This window comes from Bos grunniens, chromosome 5 (assembly GCF_055505025.1).
Source record: "Bos grunniens cultivar Pamir isolate PY7600 chromosome 5, Bosgru_T2T1.0, whole genome shotgun sequence".
Taxonomy (NCBI): domain Eukaryota; kingdom Metazoa; phylum Chordata; class Mammalia; order Artiodactyla; family Bovidae; genus Bos; species Bos grunniens.
Window position 1 is genome coordinate 75478554 of NC_141169.1, and position 16940 is coordinate 75495493.

A 16940-nucleotide genomic window follows, 5' to 3' on the forward strand; every position below is an offset into this window, starting at 1 on the left:
GCTCACTTAGCCAAACTCAGTTTCTGTATTCAGAACCACAGGGATCTCAGCTGACACAGGGGTCACTGTGGAATTGCATCATCTGCACATTGAGCTGAATGGGGTCCAGCTCTAAGGGTTCAGGGGGACGTGGGGATGGACACTGAATGGTTCTGTATCCAGTGCCTGGAACCCTGCCCAGGAGAAGTCTGTCCAAGATTTGAATTCCCCAGGAACTTACAAAGAATTAAAGAGGGAATGAAACTCATGATTCGGGGATCAGACAGATGCTGGCCATGACTGCTGACATCTTCAGGAAGGAATGGAAGGGCCGACTGAAGCCTCAGAAAAACATGGGCTGAGAGGGAGTCAGAGGCACTGAGGAAAGTCTTCCGAGGGAGGTTTGGACAAAAGTGTGGAGAAGGCTCTGCAGCACGTGGGGAGGGACTTAGGAGACATCCTGGAATCATTTCCAGGTTCCAGGTCTCTGGCTTCCTGCCCTGGGCTCCAGATTTGGTAGCCAGTTAGGTGCTCACATGCTCCGCACATGGAAACACAGAGAGTCAGTGCCCCGTGGAGCAGGCCCATGGGGATAAGAGCAACACCCAGACACTCCCCTTTCCTCCTTGGAGACGAGGAGCATGAGGCATCCCATGAAGGTTCCTCAGAAGGTCCAGGCAGGTGCAATCCCAGATGGGTGACCAGATCAAAACATGGCCTTCGATGGACTTTCCCTTCCTTCCTGCCCACTTTCCACAGCCCTCAGTCCTGCCCCTGGTGATGGAGTGAGCCTGGCAACCATCTCTGCCCTTGGGGGACAACAGGCTCCAGCAGGCTAGGCTGCAGGGAAGCTTTGAGCATCTGTGCTCAGAGTCATGGGCAGCCGTGGAGGAGGTGAAGCAGGTAGGGCTAAGATAATATTCTTAAGAGTCATTCTAGCCCCGCGTGGGGAATAGACAGGTGAGGCGGGGCACTGCCCCAAGGTAAACACAAGAACATGGTTCTGGAAGCTCCTGCAGGAGTCCTGGTGAAACGTGAAGGCAGCCTGGGAGAGGCATGTGCTGTTTCTCCCTGCCCCTCTGTTTACAGCTGACCCCCGCCTCACACCTGCACACAAGCCCTCTGCTGTCAGTCACCCTCAGGTGCCCCGTGTCCATCCTGGTCCCCGGGGCTGGAGGAGGAGCATCCTCGTGCTCAGCTCAAGTCAGATGACACGGGCTCCCCCCGGGCGTCCCATTGGGCCTTGGGGCTCCAGGGTCTGAGGGAAACGACTGGCTGGGAGCCCAGCGTGCAGGCAGGAGGAGCCATGGAGGACGTGCTCCCTGAGACTCTGGGAGACAGGCTCACAGGGAAGGAGCTCAGGCATCTGGACCCAGGTGAGCCCATCAGTCAACACAAGGAAGCCTCAGTGAATCAGTGCTATTTATTGAAATAAAGTGTAGAGAACACAAGGTGAGGAGATCCAATGTTAGTCGTCAGTTGTGTCAGGCTCTTCTTGACCTTATGGACCGTAGCCTGCCAGACTCCTTTCTCCATGGACTATTTCCAGGCAAAAATATTTGAGTGGATTGCCATTTCCTTCTCCAGGGATCTTCCCAACCCAGGAATCAAACACACATCTCCTGTATTGGCAGGGGGATTCTTTACCACTGAGTCACCTGGGAAGCCCATGGAAAAGCATGGAGTTTCCTTAAAAAACTAAATATAGAGTTAGTGTATGAGTCAGCATAATTTAAAAAGTAGCACAAATGAACTTATTTACAAAACAGAAACATACTCACAAAGAAAACAAACTTTTGGTACAAAATAGGAAAGGGGAGGAAGGGTAAATAGGAATGTGTGATTAACAGATGCACATCACCCTACATAAAATAGATGAACAATAAGGATTTACTGTATAGCACACAAAACCGCATGTATAATCAATACATTTGGCTGTACACCAGAAACCCACACAATACTGTAAGTCAACTGCACTTCGATAAAAACAAACAAAAGAAGTCCCTGCCTAATTAATAAAAACCTGCTGGAATCGAAGGTGAGTTGATGCTGGAGACATAGGGCTAGAGAACACCACCAGGGGAGACTCTTCTCGCTGGGACATCACACCATGAGGAGGGTGATAGAGGAGCCCCGGCTACTTCTCCTGGATCCCAACACTCCTTACTCTGACTTTCTCTCATTTTCAACCCTTTTGTATTCTTGGCCTTCCACAGCTAGTTCCACCTGCCTTTGCCTTTATTCTACCCCCAGAGTGTTCTTTAGTCCAAAATAAGTGATTTCTCCCCTCCCCTCACTCTTTAGCCCCCCTTCTCCCTTAGTCCAGGCTCCAGGCTCTTACTTTGCCCTCATCTGCCTCCTGCATCCATCCCTCCCTTGCTGTGCTAAGCTCCAGAAATGCCAAATTCCTAACACCCAGGACCATCAATGCTGTCTCCCTCCTTTAATCCTCTAACAAGCTGCCTCTGAGACACCCAGCAAATGTCCCAGGTCCCTGCACTACTCTGGGGTTGACGGAATTGAGCCCTCCTGCCAGATTCTCATGGATCTCAGTGACAAACTCCAATGTGCTTTCCAACTCCTGGGCCTGCTGCCTCAGCTTTTCAGCTGACTCTGCCTTTGCTCCATCATGTAAATGTATTGACTCTTTGACCAGGAAGCCCACATCTATCACAAGGCCAATACTTGACATGACTATGCCAGCGATACGGGCTCCTTTGGCCATTGTAAAAGCCGCGCCGCCAATAGTTTTCGGCACCTGAACGCTGCCACGAATGAAGGTTTTCCCATTGGTTATGAAGAACTTGACTTGGGCTGTTAAGGCAGGGCTGCCTTTGATCACCTTGATGAATTGGTCGATATTCCCAATGATTTTTAGGGAATTGATGAATAATTTCTTTGCAAGATTAATATGAACTTTCCTTTCATTGAGTACATCCTCGATTACCTTCCATCTCTTCCTGTAACGGGACAGCAGTTGAGTGGTTTTGGTTTCTGCTGATGACGTGTTTACATGTTCCACGATCCTGGTGGACACATTGGTCACAGTAGCCGCTATGCCCAGCCCTAACCCAGTGGCCAAGAGAGGCAGAGTGGCCCCCATTGTCAGAGGTGCCAGAGCCAGGCCAACGATGCTTAGGACGCCAGACACAGCGCCAGTGGAGTGGGCCACCACATTGGAAATCGTGCAGTCCTTGTGTACCTTGTCAACATTGTCTGCAAAAGCATGGATCTTTTCTGTGTCTTTCTCCAGGTCCTGTTTCATCATAGCAATCTCCTCCAAAAGCCTCTTTCTGTCCAGCTGGTCTTGTTGGAGTGTGTCTGGGGCCTTTACACTCAAGTTTGTTTTCAGCCTGTTCAGATACTCATATAGTGCCTTTTCCTCCTCCCTGTAATAATGAAGGTCAAGGAATTAAGACAGTTTGTTTGTCTGTAAAAATAGGCTGGGAAGGTTCTATTCTGTTTTAATGGAGCAGAAAACCCTTCACTCATGGACCTTAGTGTGTAGTGAGGAGCCAATCTGCTCTTAGCCCTTGATCCTGGGAAGTGGGCTCTAAGCCCCTAGAATATTCTGGCTGATAGGAGTGTCCTCATCTCCTCGGGCCTTTGGCCACTGGACAAACAGAAAAGGTGACATTCGTGGTGGGGCCTCTGGGTCATGTGGTATCAGTTCTGACCTCTGGAGGAGCTGGACTCCAGGGCATTAGTCTGACCGCCGGGAGGAGCTGGAGACCACAAGTTAGGATAATTTGTTTTTAGTGGGTGAGATTCCCTGGCAGACAGAGCCCTGTGTGTCCTGCCACACACTGAATCCAAGGCTGGAAAGCATCCTGGAGACACGGAAGCTTTGTGTGTGGAACCCGCCTAGACCTCCCCTGTGGCTGAAACTGCATCCTTTCTTGTAATAAACCATAACCGGGATGACGACATCTTCAGTGAGCTCTGAGAATCCTTTTAGGGAATTCTCAAACCTGAGGGTGATTATGGGAACCTCCAAATGTGCTACTGGTGTTATATGTAAGCACAGTCCTGGGGACTGTGTGCTCAGATCTTGCAGGTTGGCTAACTCTGCATAATTAGGAAAAAAAAAAAAACCCACCAAAAGTCAGAGGTAGAAGGCACCTTAAAGATAATTTTCCCTGGCATCTGCTCTCTTCCAAGGCTTGTGCCCTTGATCTTTCCATTGAATAGTCACTGGGTCCATCCACTTCCCAACTGACAGGGAAGCAGGAGATGTGCTGTGAGCCCTGGTTCCCTTGGACTCTCCAGCTCACCTCACGGACTCCTGACCCATCACCCAGCATCCTTGACCTCTCGGATGTTACATGTTAGCTGGTAAACGTGCCTGCACCCCAAGGCCACGTGCAACTTTATAGACCCTCTCCAAGACTCAAGAGACTTGAGGAATCACGCATCTGAATTGTTAATCCTGAAGAGACCGGCACTTGCACAGCTGGTGGTGGAACTGTTCTCCTCAGTGGGGATGCATGAGGCTCCTCAGAATCCCTCAAATGACACGCAATTGCAGCCACTCACTGTGACCCTGGAGGGCTCGCTGAGCCACACTGCTTTCCCACTGTCAGGGCCGCTCCACGTAGACTAGAAGAGGGTCCCAGATGGAGAGAGAACCCAGGTCCCAGGCAGGGTGTGGAGGACATGATCACCCAGGGCCCTCTAGCCCAGCATGAGGGGATCCCATCAGGGAAGAAAGAAATGTCCCCCCTCCCACTCCTGGAACCTCTGCTAGGGTCACAGCCCCTTCACTTCTGTGTCCTCGGGGCCCACTCTCCTCACTCTAGTCCTGGTCCTGTTGCCCAACACTGCTTACTCGTCCTCCAATCTGGACCCTCTGCTCTACCCTGACCCCTGGGTCTCACCCTGGTCCAGGCCTTCCTGGGCCCTTAGATGAGATGATTGCATTTGCTTCCCCACTTCTGACCTGCAGTTCACTCTGAGGCCATCACCATAGTCTATCAGATTGAATTGTTATTCCCACTGGACACAGGACAGATCTGGGGCTCCAAGACATAAGCCCAGAGCCCCAGAGTTGGGCAGGACTAGGGCCTGGACCCCACCAGCTCTACCCAGTTCCTCTCTAGCCTCTCTGCCATATGGACCAGCTGGATCTTGCAGGGTTGGTACAGTTCCTAAGATGGGGAAGGAAAGGACTCTAGTCAGAATCCCCAGCAACACAAAAGGATGTTGGAAGAATTTACTGACTTGTTCAAAAGTGAGCCCTGCTTTGTCCTCCTCTCTAGGAAAAAGATCTTTGGCCCCTATCTCTTCCCAAGAAGTTTTTTTCAAAGTTAGTATTAATTGAGCACCTACTCTGTGTCAGCCATCATGCAAAGCACTTTGCATGCATGATCTCAGTGTCTGCACAATAAAACTGAACAGATGAAGAAACTAAGGCAGAGAGTAGTTCAGTCACATGACCAAGGTCACATAACCTGCCCCTGTAGCAGGTTTCATCTCTTCACCACACAAGGCCATTCACTGCCACCAAATGCCATAAAGGAAACACTGCTATTGGGATCTTGAGAAGGAACATCCTTGACTCCAACTACAGGATGCTGCCTGGAGGAGGTGTCCCTGCCAGGAGGAACCTAGCCTGGGGCAGAGGGATCTGAGTCACATTCTTGGTAAACCCATGCATGTTACCTGGGTATATCGGCCTTAACCACAAACATCTTCCAGTTTCGGAGTAAGACCGTCAGTTTCTTTTCTGTGACCTGGGAACGTTCAACAACAACTTGAAAAACAGTTTCACTCTCTAGATGGAAAAAGAAAAGAATAAAATTAGAAGAAAGTGTGGTGGAATATAAATGGCATTGAGTAGCTTGCTCCTTGGAAGAAACGTTATGACCAACCTAGACAGCGTATTCAAAAGCAGAGATATTATTTTGCCAACAAAGGTCTGTCTAGTCAAAGCCATGGTTTTCCAGTAGTCATGTATGGATGTGAGAGTTGGACTATAAAGAAAGCTGAGTGCCAAAGAATTGATGCTTTTGAACTATAGTATTGGAGAAGACTCTTGAGAGTCCCTTGGACAGCAAGGAGATCCAACCAGTCCATCCTAAAGGAAATCAGTCCTGAATATTCACTGGAAGGTCTGATGCTGAGGCTGAAACTCCAATGCTTTGGCTACCTGATGCGAAGAACTGATTCATTTGAAAAGACCTTAATGGTGGGAAAGATTGAAGGCGGGAAGAGAAGGGGAAAACAGAGGATGAGATGGTTGGATGGCATCACCAACTCAATGGACATGAGTTTGAGTAAACTCTGTGAGATGGTGATGGACAGTGAGGCCTGACGTGCTACAGTCCATGGGTTGGAAAGAGTTGGACATGACTAAGCGCCTGAACTGAACTGAACTGAAAATGTTTAAGGTCCATCTTCCTGACCAAAGGTCCCTGGTATTATGGGTGGAACATATGTGTCCCCTCTGCCCCAGTTCATATGTTAAAGCTCTGACCTCCCCTCCCTGAGGACTGAGGTGGCACAGTCCTGACCTGAGTTCAATTCAGGGTCCCCTAACCCTTGTGGAGTGGCTGAGGTGGAGGGGGTGGCAGGGCGAGAACTGGAGGAAACAGCCTCTATGGTGACACCCCAGGGTCGGAGCACAAGGAGGCTTGGAGCAAGGGAGAGGGCAGGAGAAGCTCCAGGGATGTTGGGGGACCTCCCCTCCCTCTCCTGCCTGACCTTGGGGATCCCCATCAGCTGTCCCCCTCACTGCGGGCTGTCTTGGTCTCACTTCTGAGTCCCGTGGAGGAGGAAGTAGACAGCATGCTCTGGTGCCCTGAGGAGAGGGCTGGGATTGAGGCTGTACGGATAGAACCCTGAATGCAGGGGGCTCCCCTGGCCTCTCTGGAGGACTCTGGAATGCTTAGCCACCCACTTCTTGGTTTTTGATTCCTTTGTGGGTTGTCTCAGCCTGGAAGCACCACCCTCAATTCTGGATCACAAGTGGAAACCAGCCAGACAAGAGACAGCTGACTACCTGAGCAGTAAAAGAGGTCTATCGAGTTCATGATGGCAGCAGCAGGGTCTTGGAGATGTTCCTTCGGCTCACTCGTCCAAGTAAGGCTGGAAGGAGGTGTGGCTTCACCCTTGGGGAAGAGAAAACAGACTGTGGGCTAGATCACGAGTGAGCATTGGCTGCAGGGAGCAGCGAGGGGGAGGCCTCTGGTGGGTTCCCCTGGGATGGCCACCAGTGCCACCAGGGACTTAACGCTCTGCGTTTCCCTGTCCCCTGGGCTCTGCTGGCTGTTAGTTAAGAAAAGTCACTCACCTCCTACAGCTCCTTCCAAGCTGAGTCAGAGTCCTGCTCTCCTGTTGGGGCACAGGGAGAAGGTAATCAAACAGGAGACAGCCATCTGTGAAGTTATAGGAGCAGTAAAACCAGAGATGAAGAGCACATAGAAAGGAGCATAGAAAGGAATACTCTGGGAATTATGTGAGGTCGGGACACCTGTGCCACTAATTGGTAATAACTACTATTGATTCAGTGTCTATGATATGCAGGCTCCTGAAACTCACCTAAACATGGGTCAGCCTAAGACTTCAGGCTGGTGCCAGAGTCTGGACTTGAACCCAAGTCTTTCTGATTCAAATAGCAGGTTAATGATAACTATGCTGTACTCTCAACAATATACAAAAATACTTACCTGGGGATATATGTTAATTGGTAAATGACTCTTTTTATTCCAAAATGATGTCTTGCTCTCTGTGCCTGAATCTCTGCCTTGACAAAGTTTCTGGTGCTGCAGCTCTGACAGCCCACATCCTCCTTCCTTCTGCAGGAGCCTTTCTCCCACAAGCCCCCTCCCTGCAGCCCTGCCCTGGGCAGCTGAGGACCTGGATAGTGCCCAGTCCTCTCTGCTGTCCTCCCCTGACTGTGGCACTTTGGGGTGTTTCTAATTGTTTGTGTAAATAATAGTGTAAAGAACACTCTTCTTGTATGAAACTTTGCGTGTACTTGAGACCATGTCCTTAAGCTGTTTCTGGAAGTAGAATGATTTGGTCAGGGCTCTAAATATTTTAAATGTTTTCATACCAAGAGTCGCTCTGTTGTGCCAAAAAATTGCACCAATTTATTACAGTTATATTCATATATGAGGGTGTCAATTCTTTTAATCTTGCCAATTCTCAGAAGTCTCTACTTCAAAACAGATCTTTATTGAGAGACATATTTTTAATTCTGTTTGGGATTAAATTGTCTTGGTAGATGATGGAAGAAAACAAATGTTGATTACATTCAGCAGTATTGTAAGAAGACAAAACTGCATTTATCAGCTCCTGCTCCTGAGACCTGACTGAAATGATAGGAAACATGCTTACAGTTGTAATAATGGCTACCGATAGGAGGTGTCTCTGTGCTTGTGGTCTTTGTTCTGTACTGATAGTTGATCTAAGACTTTACCGAATATAATTTGGATCATTCCAGTAACCCTTGAGATATGTACACCAACTCCTCTCCTTTTTTCATAGATGGTATGTTATTTGCCCAAGGTCAGAAATCTTGTCCATGACAGACTAGGTTTCAACCCACTTACTGGGCTCAAGAGCCCATACCTTGCCTCTCCGTGCTCTGCTGCTAATATAAAGCCAGGAATGTGGGCAACAGGAGCCCAGAGTCTTCAGCAATAGTTTGAAGACTGAGTGGATGAAGTGACTGCTGAATAAAGAGGAGTGGAGGAAAGAAATGGAGAGAAGGTGTACAGGCTAGAGGAATGCTTGCTTAGAGCAAAATGAGAGTGACACAGAAGGAGAAAGCAGGGGATAGTCCCAGCAACCCACATCCCATCACATATTCACCCAACTCCACACCAGACGGAGGAAAATCTTAATTCAGAGACTCCAGAAAAAATATTTCTGTATTCTGGAATTTAGGGGTCCTCAGGCAAGCACTCTACAGGGCAGCTTACCAGTCAACTCTACTCCCTCTTAAATATGAATGGGTCATCCAGGATTAGATACATGGAAACGATCACAATGTGGAAAGATGACTTAGACAAACAGATGAGAAATGACAACAGGAGAGATGGATGGACAATTCTGAAGGAAGAAAATAATTTTTAAAACTTGAACTCAGGTCGTTAAGTCAATTAGAAAGGATTTTTATTCATAAAATGAGATGCACTGAGAAGTGGGAAAAATTGAAACAGACAAAAAAAATCTTGGGAATTAATAAGTGTTTACCAAATAAGTCTAAAGAAAGATTGGAAAAGAAGGTCAAAAAAAGCTTCCAGAAATTTTTTTAAATGACAGAAGAAATGAAGCTAAATGGCGAATCGAAACGTTGCTATTCACAGTCGTTCCTGAGCAAGTTACTTGAGAGTGAGGTGCAGAGGGAAAGAAAAGATGTGTGTGTGTGATGATGATGCAAAGGATAACCAAGAGAAAGAAAGATTCCTGAATGTGATCCAGGAATCAGGAACATCAACCCAGAGAGAAGGGAATCCAAGGATCACAGCTGGGCACACAGCAGATCTAGAGAGAAACCAGTTCAGAATGGGGTAAAAAGTCCAGAGTCTGTGGGGACAGGGGACTCGGTATCATATGAGGCACAGGTGCAAAGAAATGGAGGAAATTTGAAGACAGACAGTGCACGGGGTGAAAACAAAGGCAATTCCAAACATCAGGAAAAACTGAAGCTGTGCCAAAATGTATGTGCAAATAGATAGTATTAATACAAGTTACTCAAGAGAAAACATTTAAAACATCACAAAAATGTAAATTCTCTTCTTTGACTTTTAACTTTTAGAACAAGGCATTTAAATATGAGATCTTAATTTATTTGCTGTCAATCAATATAAACATTAAATCACACTTCTAGAAGTTGGGAACTGAAGCACAGAAGGGAGAAAGAGAAAGTCTCATTTTACAAAGTGGGGAATCAAGAAACACCAATTGAACCTGAGCACCTAAGAAACAATGGCACAAATAAAGTGCATATAACCACAAAGTTTTCTAATAGAAGATGTAAGATTAGTGATATAATGATATTAGGAGAAGATAGGGACGGATATAAGAAAAAGTATAAGAATAACCGAAATCATTATCTTCCCTGGTAAGAAGTAAGTTAATAGTATCAAACTTTTTAAATTAGGAAAAGAAAAATATGATACTTAATGTTTATTAGCTATTGTGGTTGACTTCCCACTCTGCACCAGGCAGCATTCTAAGTGCTTCTCAAGCATTTACTTATTTTTACTTCTCTCAATAACCCTGTAAGTAAGGATGTTATCTAAGGATGTTGCTTAATTACCTAAAGAAAAAGCAAACAACTGAAAGTGCTTTTTACTACGAGGTGTGCAGAACCCTCTGTATAAACTGATTTGTTTTAAACATATGCATTTAGCATTTTGGATTTTTTTAATTTTATAAAAGCAGAAGTCACTTCATAGTAGTTAGTAACCCATAAGAATGGGTTGATTTCTGGCACCACCACATAAAAGTGGTGGAAGCAATTGGATTAAGAGACAATAAGAAGTAAGCTGACACCCGATGTGACAACTGTCAGTGTAGGAGACATGTTTGTGATGATGAAGCCAAGCTCTCTAGAAAAAGGAGGGATGAAAATACACGTAAACCAGGACAATCACAGTGACCTGTGGCCTTAAACAGAGCCATCATCTGGCAGCACCTTGCCCACAGACATGTGCACCCATGGGCTTCTGTCCACTCAAAGGAAGCAAGAGTCCTTGAAGGGGAGGTCAGTTCCACAGGTCGGCATCTATATCCACAGGTTGGCAACTATACACCCCCAAAGGCAAAGATTCTCTTGGAAACGTTCAGAGCAGCATTTAGAAGGGACACCCACATAAAATGAGCTTCCCTGGTGGCTCAGATGGTAAAGAATCTGCTTGCAATGTGAGAGACCTGGGTTCGAGCCCTGGGAAGATCCCCTGGAGAAGGAATGGCTACCCACTCCAGTATTCCGATCTAGAGAATTCCATGGACAGAGGAGCCAGGCTCCTCTGACAGACCATGGGATCACAAAGAGTAGGACCCGACTGAGCAACTTTAATGTAACTCACATACAATAATGCTGCTGACGATGGAAAGTGAATACTATGATCATGTTTCATTGGGCCAAGTTGAGTCTGAAAAAGGCCATGAGTTCATAACAATTCAAGGAGAAGAGTTTATATCAAGTGTGGCTAAGAAGGGAGACATAAAGCTTACAAAAGGTAGCTATGCTGCAAAGAGGAGTAAGTGTAGTGGGAAATATTTCACTGTTAACTGAATTTAATAATAAGAGGAGTATTAAAATCAATGGATATATTCCCTTCTGTCTATTTATGTGACCATTATAAAGGACTGAGAAGGAAAGAATACCCCTGACATCCTAAGGCTGGCCTGGTATCACAACAGGGTGATGCTCTTCTCCCGTTGGATGTAAAGGCTCTCACAGAATTCCAGCCTCACACAGGGTCACCCTGAGAGCAGGAGCAAAGGAGACAGCAAACACCCGTCACTGTGACCCCATCAACACCACACCCCCTCCCTTGGGTGAAAAGCATGACTGCTCCTTCTTTACCAGTCACACCTTTATGCTCACTCTGGTCTCCTCTCTCCATAGATGAGTTACCGAGACCCCCACTGATAGAAGTGCCCCTCATTTTCTGTGTCACCTAATCTAGAGTGGACCCATTTCCTTAGTGAGTGAGTGAAAGTCTCTCAGTCATGTTCAACTCTTTGCAACCCCATGGACTGTAGAATCCATGGCATTCTCTAGGCCAGAGTACTGCAGTGGGTAGCCTTTCCCTTCTCCAGGGGATCTTTCCGACCCAGGAATCAAATTGGGATCTCCTGCATTGCAGGCAGATTCTTTACCAACTGATCTATCCGGGAAGCCTCCATTTCCTTAGAGCCTCCCCCAAATCCCCTCACCTGAGCTCCCATCCTAGAATCGTTCTATCACCTTCTCTCTGTGATGCCTGGGGTTGTCCCTCAGGAAGAGTAACTTGTTCACTAGGGAGTGTGCCTGTTGGTGGAGGCTGGAGGCACTGATTGTGTGATGGGAGAAAATTCGCACAGGCAGGTCTACCTTGAAGCAGGTGGGAGAAGAGAGCTGGCTGGTCCCGCTCCACCCTCTCTGCCTGGAAGCTGCATGACCCAGGAGCCAGGGTAGCCAAATGACATCATGAAACACAAGGACCAAGAGCCAAGGCAGAGAGAAGAGGAGGGCTTGGGCAGAAAGGGCTGGATCCTGGGTGATGCCAAAACTTTGTGAATGCATCTGAACCATCAACCTCATCCTTCATCCTTCCGTCGCATTCTTGGCCTGGTCCTGACCCTTGTCTGGGGCCTCAGATGCATGTGGATGCTGATAGTGCTTCCTCTGCTGGATTCCTATCCAGGCTTCCTCCTCTGTTAGCCTCTGATTGGTCCCTTTCTGGAAAGGCTGTTGGTGGGAGAGGGGAGGACCCTGGAGAAGACTGGCCCTGCCAGGCTGCATGGCCAGTCATGCATCCCTTCCCTCCTCGTAGGCAGACAGATTCTCCCCAACCATCTCCCTCCTGTGCCTGCAGTCACCCTCCCTGGGAAGGGAAAGGGGCATTAAGAAAGTCTCTGGCCGAGCACCCGCACCCTCCCGAATGCCCCAGCTCCTGTCTTCCTCACACTCTCTGTCTCCACAGGGCCTGCTGCACGAGACTGGCGCCTCACTTGGCACAGGCTGCCCCTCTCCACGACATGTGCTTCCCCCCTGGCCTCACCGTGTGACAGGTTACTTGTCCCTGGAGGCTCAGCTCCAATCCTCCCTCTGCCACCTTCCCCCAGATGCTTTCCAGCTCCTCTTGAAGGCCATACTTTCCTGATCGTGGTCCCTTTTTGCTCAGTTTCTCCAGGTCTGAGAACCCTCCCACATCATCAGGGGCCCTGTCTCTTCACTGCTGCTCCTCCTGTCCAGGGCTTCTGGGCATCCTCTGCCCTCCTGGGCACAGCCGGTTCAAAATATGAGGGGTAGGACCCCTTATGGGGAAATGAAACAAGCAGCCTCTCGGTGACACAGCACAACCCCAGTTCCCCCTGTTAAAATGAGAAAGGGGGGGAGGGGAGAAGGGGAGAAAGAGGAAGAGAATGGAGAAGAAACTAAAGATCCTAATCAATCAATCTTTCAAAAGGATCCGACGTGCACCAGAGAGAAAAAACTGAAGGGACTGAAAGAAGCATTAAAAATAACATTGATTTGAGAAAGCCTTTCTAAATGCACACGTTCCACAAGATATAATGGAAATTCTGACCTACTGAACTCTTGGAAATGAAAATTGCCAAGGATCCCATAAACCAGGTCAAAAAAACATCTGCACCCACAGAGAAAAATGGAAATCAGCTTTTAAAAACTTAGTAAGAGAATAGAACAAACAATTCCCCAGGAGGTAGCTTGCCCAGGGTCACCCAGTTCTGTGGGCAAAGAGGAGGCCAAGACCAGGCATTTGGACATGGGTACAAGGGCTGGGTGGGAATGTGGTTTTAATACCCCAACGTTTCTAGGGTTGTCTCTGCCGGTAAAAAACATAGATCTAAGCTCATGCCCCTCCTGTTATACTGATGTCTGTAGAGTTCGGCTTTTTATCTTAACATTGCAACACCGGGATGTATGTGGACCTTGCGCAGTGAGCCCTTCTCACTTCTTCCTGCAGGGCCACCTTCCCCACACAGGACCTCCCATCACCCTCATCCTGAGCAGACGGCCTGGCAAACACAGGAAGCCAACGCCCTTCGACTCCCCACTTGGTTTCCTGTCTATTTCCAAGGCTCAGTGTCCCCAGGGCCTGGCACTGAGCCTGGCTCTCAGAGGTAGGGTTTTTCAACAAACCTTGATTCCTTGTAACTGAAAAAAATCCCCTTTCCCCCATCAGCCCCAGCCTAGCAGCCTGGGGACAGCTTTAAGGTGGCCAGGCCATAGGAGGGGAGGCTCTGACTCCCCTGTCCTCCTCTACCCTCTCTGTTTCCTCCAATTTCCCAAAGTACTAAGCACACCCAACACTCACCTTCCTTCTAGGGTTGCCGCTCATGTCTCAGGAGTTCACATCCTGAGCTGAGCCCACCTGAGCCGCTGTGGCCCTCCCTCTGCTCTGTTTAGGGGCCCTCGGCTGGGAGGAAGCCCTCAGACACACCTGCCTCCACATCCAGGCTCAGCCCCTGCTTAACCTGCTGCCTCGGCCATGACCTCACCTCTCTGCACTTCCAGTTCCCTTCTTCTGTCAACTAGTGACATCATCCTTTCTCAGACATTCATCCTGAGGATGGGGAGATGGGCAGGGTCCCTCCCCTCTGCTTACCCAGGGGTTTTCCTCTGGCTGAGTGTGAACAAGATCCAGACGTTCTCAGCTGTGCAGAGGCAGCCGCCAGCTGTGCATCTCTGCAATGACCTCACACACCCTCTGTGCCTAGATATACTCTGGGAAGCAAAAGTGAAAGCAAAACCCTCACTTCTGAGTGGTTCAAGTCAAACAAACACCCTGCCCACCAGGCCCCGCCCTGGGACTATTTCCACCACCAGCTGACCCGCTTAGAGAAAGAAGCCCAGTCCTGACATTCCATATCCTTCTTGACACAGTCCACTCCGTCTCAGGCTCCATGAAGGAAGACCTGCCACCAACACACCGTGAGTCCCTTGGCAAATCACTCCCCACTCACTCCCCCATTCCATCTTCTCACCCCTCCAACCCCACACTCACCAGCCTGCCTGCCTCATTCACCTTCGTGCCACCAGCATGAGGTACAGTCCTAGAACAGACCAGCTGCTCAGTGCACACTGGTCACACTCTACTGCTGAGGGCCATGTCCAGGTAGCTTCTAGGATTCACTCACACTTCTAGGTTCTTCTTCCAGGGACACCTGCTGCATCCAACCAGGAGAAATGCTTTCTGCAAAGCCCAAATCTGGCATCACCTCCTCTGAGAAGCCCTCCATGACCTCACCTTAGAGTCCACTGTTTCCTGTTCTCCTCCCATGGTATCTAGAAGAGGGGCCTAAGGCCACCCCTCAGCCACTCTGTCCATGCACTTCCCCCCATCCCTTTTGATCAGATCCCTCTAGACTTAGCCCTGCTGGCAGGGACAGAACTAGTGCATTTAGTCCACGTGAGGAGGGCTGGCCTTGGTGGTCACTGCCATAATGTGGATGCAGAAGTTTGTGGGAAGGGCTGAGAGCACACTGCCTTTTTCTATCTCGGCTTATCTCCACCTGACAACAGATTTTTTTCTCTCCAAATGGAGAACTTTTATCAGAAAACCAGTGTCCTGGCGACTCAGAGAAGTCTGCAACGGAGAGCTGGCCAAGTCTCTGTTTGGTTCCTGAGCAAAGAGCCTCTGTGGACTGGGCTGAGCGTGTGGCAGAGGCTGTGCTCACACCGTCCACACCTTCCCTGTTGAATCTCACATCAGCTCTAGGAGAGCTGTCTCCGTTTCACAGATGAAGAAATGCAGGTCAAGTTCCCACAGTCTGAGAGTCCTGCAGCTGGACTGCTGGTGAACTTCTCGGTTTGCCTCAAGCAGAAGTGACTGCAGTGGACCTGGATGCCCCATGGAGGCCCGCCTGCCCTTCCCTCAGGGCTGCTTCACCCCAGGAAACGTCCTTGGGCCATTATGGTCCCCTCCCCCCAGGTTTTGAGGGAGGGACAGGAGATTATTCCATGAGGATAGCCAACCATAGTTTGTTTTTAAAGCCAACTGTTATGTATCTGACGTGTTTTGCAGATAAGGGAGCTGAGAGGAAGGGAGAGGTGGGCACTTTGTTCCAGCAACTCAGGGACTTGTGTTTGGTGGGAGAATGTCAGCAGCTCACATCCTGCAAACATTCATTTGACACCCTGTTCCCAGAGCTCAGGGCTCAGTCCAGGACACAAACCCCAGAGCCCAGACACAGAGGAGTCAAGGGGCAAATGGGCAGCTGCCCGGCCCACTGACCTGCACAAGTCTGCCTCTGACCCCATGGGAGCTGCTGGAACTCAAGGATGCCTCTTCCTCAGAGCTCAGGGTCCTCTGGGGACAGCCAGATCTGGGTGTCACACCTACAGAAGGGACACAGGGAGGAAGAGAGGGAGGCAGGGGTTTTTCTGCAGGGAAAATCGGAGCACAGTCACCACTCCCACCTGCTCACTTTAAACCTCAGGCAGAAATCCAGGAAGCAGGGGGGCGGGAAAGCCACGTTGGCCTCCCCGGGAACACCTGCCTGGGTGAGGGCGGCCAGGCCCTGCTTCCTCAGTGCCTCCACACAGGACAGCTGGGAGCCCCGAGCTGCTGGTGGACGTCCCGGGACTCACTTCCCGGCCAGGTAGCCCCTGCATCAGGCCTGGAAGTCGATGATGACATTGGTATCTTCAGGTTCTGGTCCTCCTCCAGGTGGGCCAGCACAGTAGCCCAAAGAAAACCTTGCTCTGGCCCATGCGGTACAGGTTGCTCTCGATCTCCAGGACCCTGATGTAGAAGAGGAGAGCTGGCCACTGACCACATGCCACCCCAGCCACCACGGAGTCCTAGAGAAAGACCAAGGCCCTGGATCGGTCTTAATGCTCTGCACACAGACTTCTCCTGATGCAGGGAAAGCGGGCTGGAGGAACTCCAGGAAGGGGGCACGTGGGGGCCAGCACGGGACAGGTAAGGAGTCAGACTTACAGAGAAACACAGAACCTGGGCCCTGAAGGGATTTCACCTGCTGGCATCTCTGCCCCGTGCATTTCTAACCAAGGGGGCAGTGGATATCGGGGCTCTGATACATTACCCTAGGTGATTAGGGAAAGAGCGTTTCTTTAAACAGGTGAAGTCTAGAGGGGCTTCAGCATACTTAGGAACCTAAGGAGCGAAGCAGGGGAAGCCAAGAAAGTGGGGCCAGGTGCAGGGTGGCACTCAAGGGCCACAAGTGGCTTGGGAGCAGCGTTGTGACAGGGCAAGTCTCTCATCAACAACTGTCATTGACGAGGAGGCTGGGCCCAGACTGGGTGTAAC

General features: G+C 49.4%; 1 protein-coding gene across 9 annotated transcripts; it reads right to left on the minus strand.

Annotated features, from left to right (window-relative positions):
• Positions 1-1383: 1383 nt before the first annotated feature.
• LOC147372428 (apolipoprotein L3-like) lies at positions 1384-14360 on the minus strand. Of its 9 annotated transcripts, none has more exons than XM_086401315.1 (7): positions 14274-14360; positions 12799-13017; positions 12240-12391; positions 7271-7311; positions 6980-7088; positions 5641-5752; positions 1384-3368 (listed from the first exon to the last, which is right to left on the minus strand). In XM_086401315.1, exons 5-7 carry the CDS (start codon positions 7008-7010, stop codon positions 2423-2425), a joined length of 1089 nt encoding a protein of 362 aa, XP_086257441.1. In that variant the 5' UTR covers positions 7011-7088; positions 7271-7311; positions 12240-12391; positions 12799-13017; positions 14274-14360; the 3' UTR covers positions 1384-2422. The 9 variants fall into 9 exon arrangements, with proteins under 9 accessions (XP_086257441.1, XP_086257442.1, XP_086257443.1 ...); XM_086401316.1 differs by having other exon boundaries at positions 12035-12391; XM_086401317.1 differs by lacking the exon at positions 12799-13017.
• Positions 14361-16940: the final 2580 nt, after the last annotated feature.

Bases quoted from the DNA above. Each gene is read 5' to 3' on its own strand.
- LOC147372428 (XM_086401312.1), bottom strand. From the start codon at position 7,010: ATGAACTCGATAGACCTCTTTTACTGCTCAG. The intron at 5,753-6,979 runs GTAGTCAGCTGT...TTTTCCATCTAG, and splicing joins AGACCTCTTTTACTGCTCAG to AGAGTGAAACTGTTTTTCAA. The intron at 3,369-5,640 runs GTAACATGCATG...TCATTATTACAG, and splicing joins GTTAAGGCCGATATACCCAG to GGAGGAGGAAAAGGCACTAT.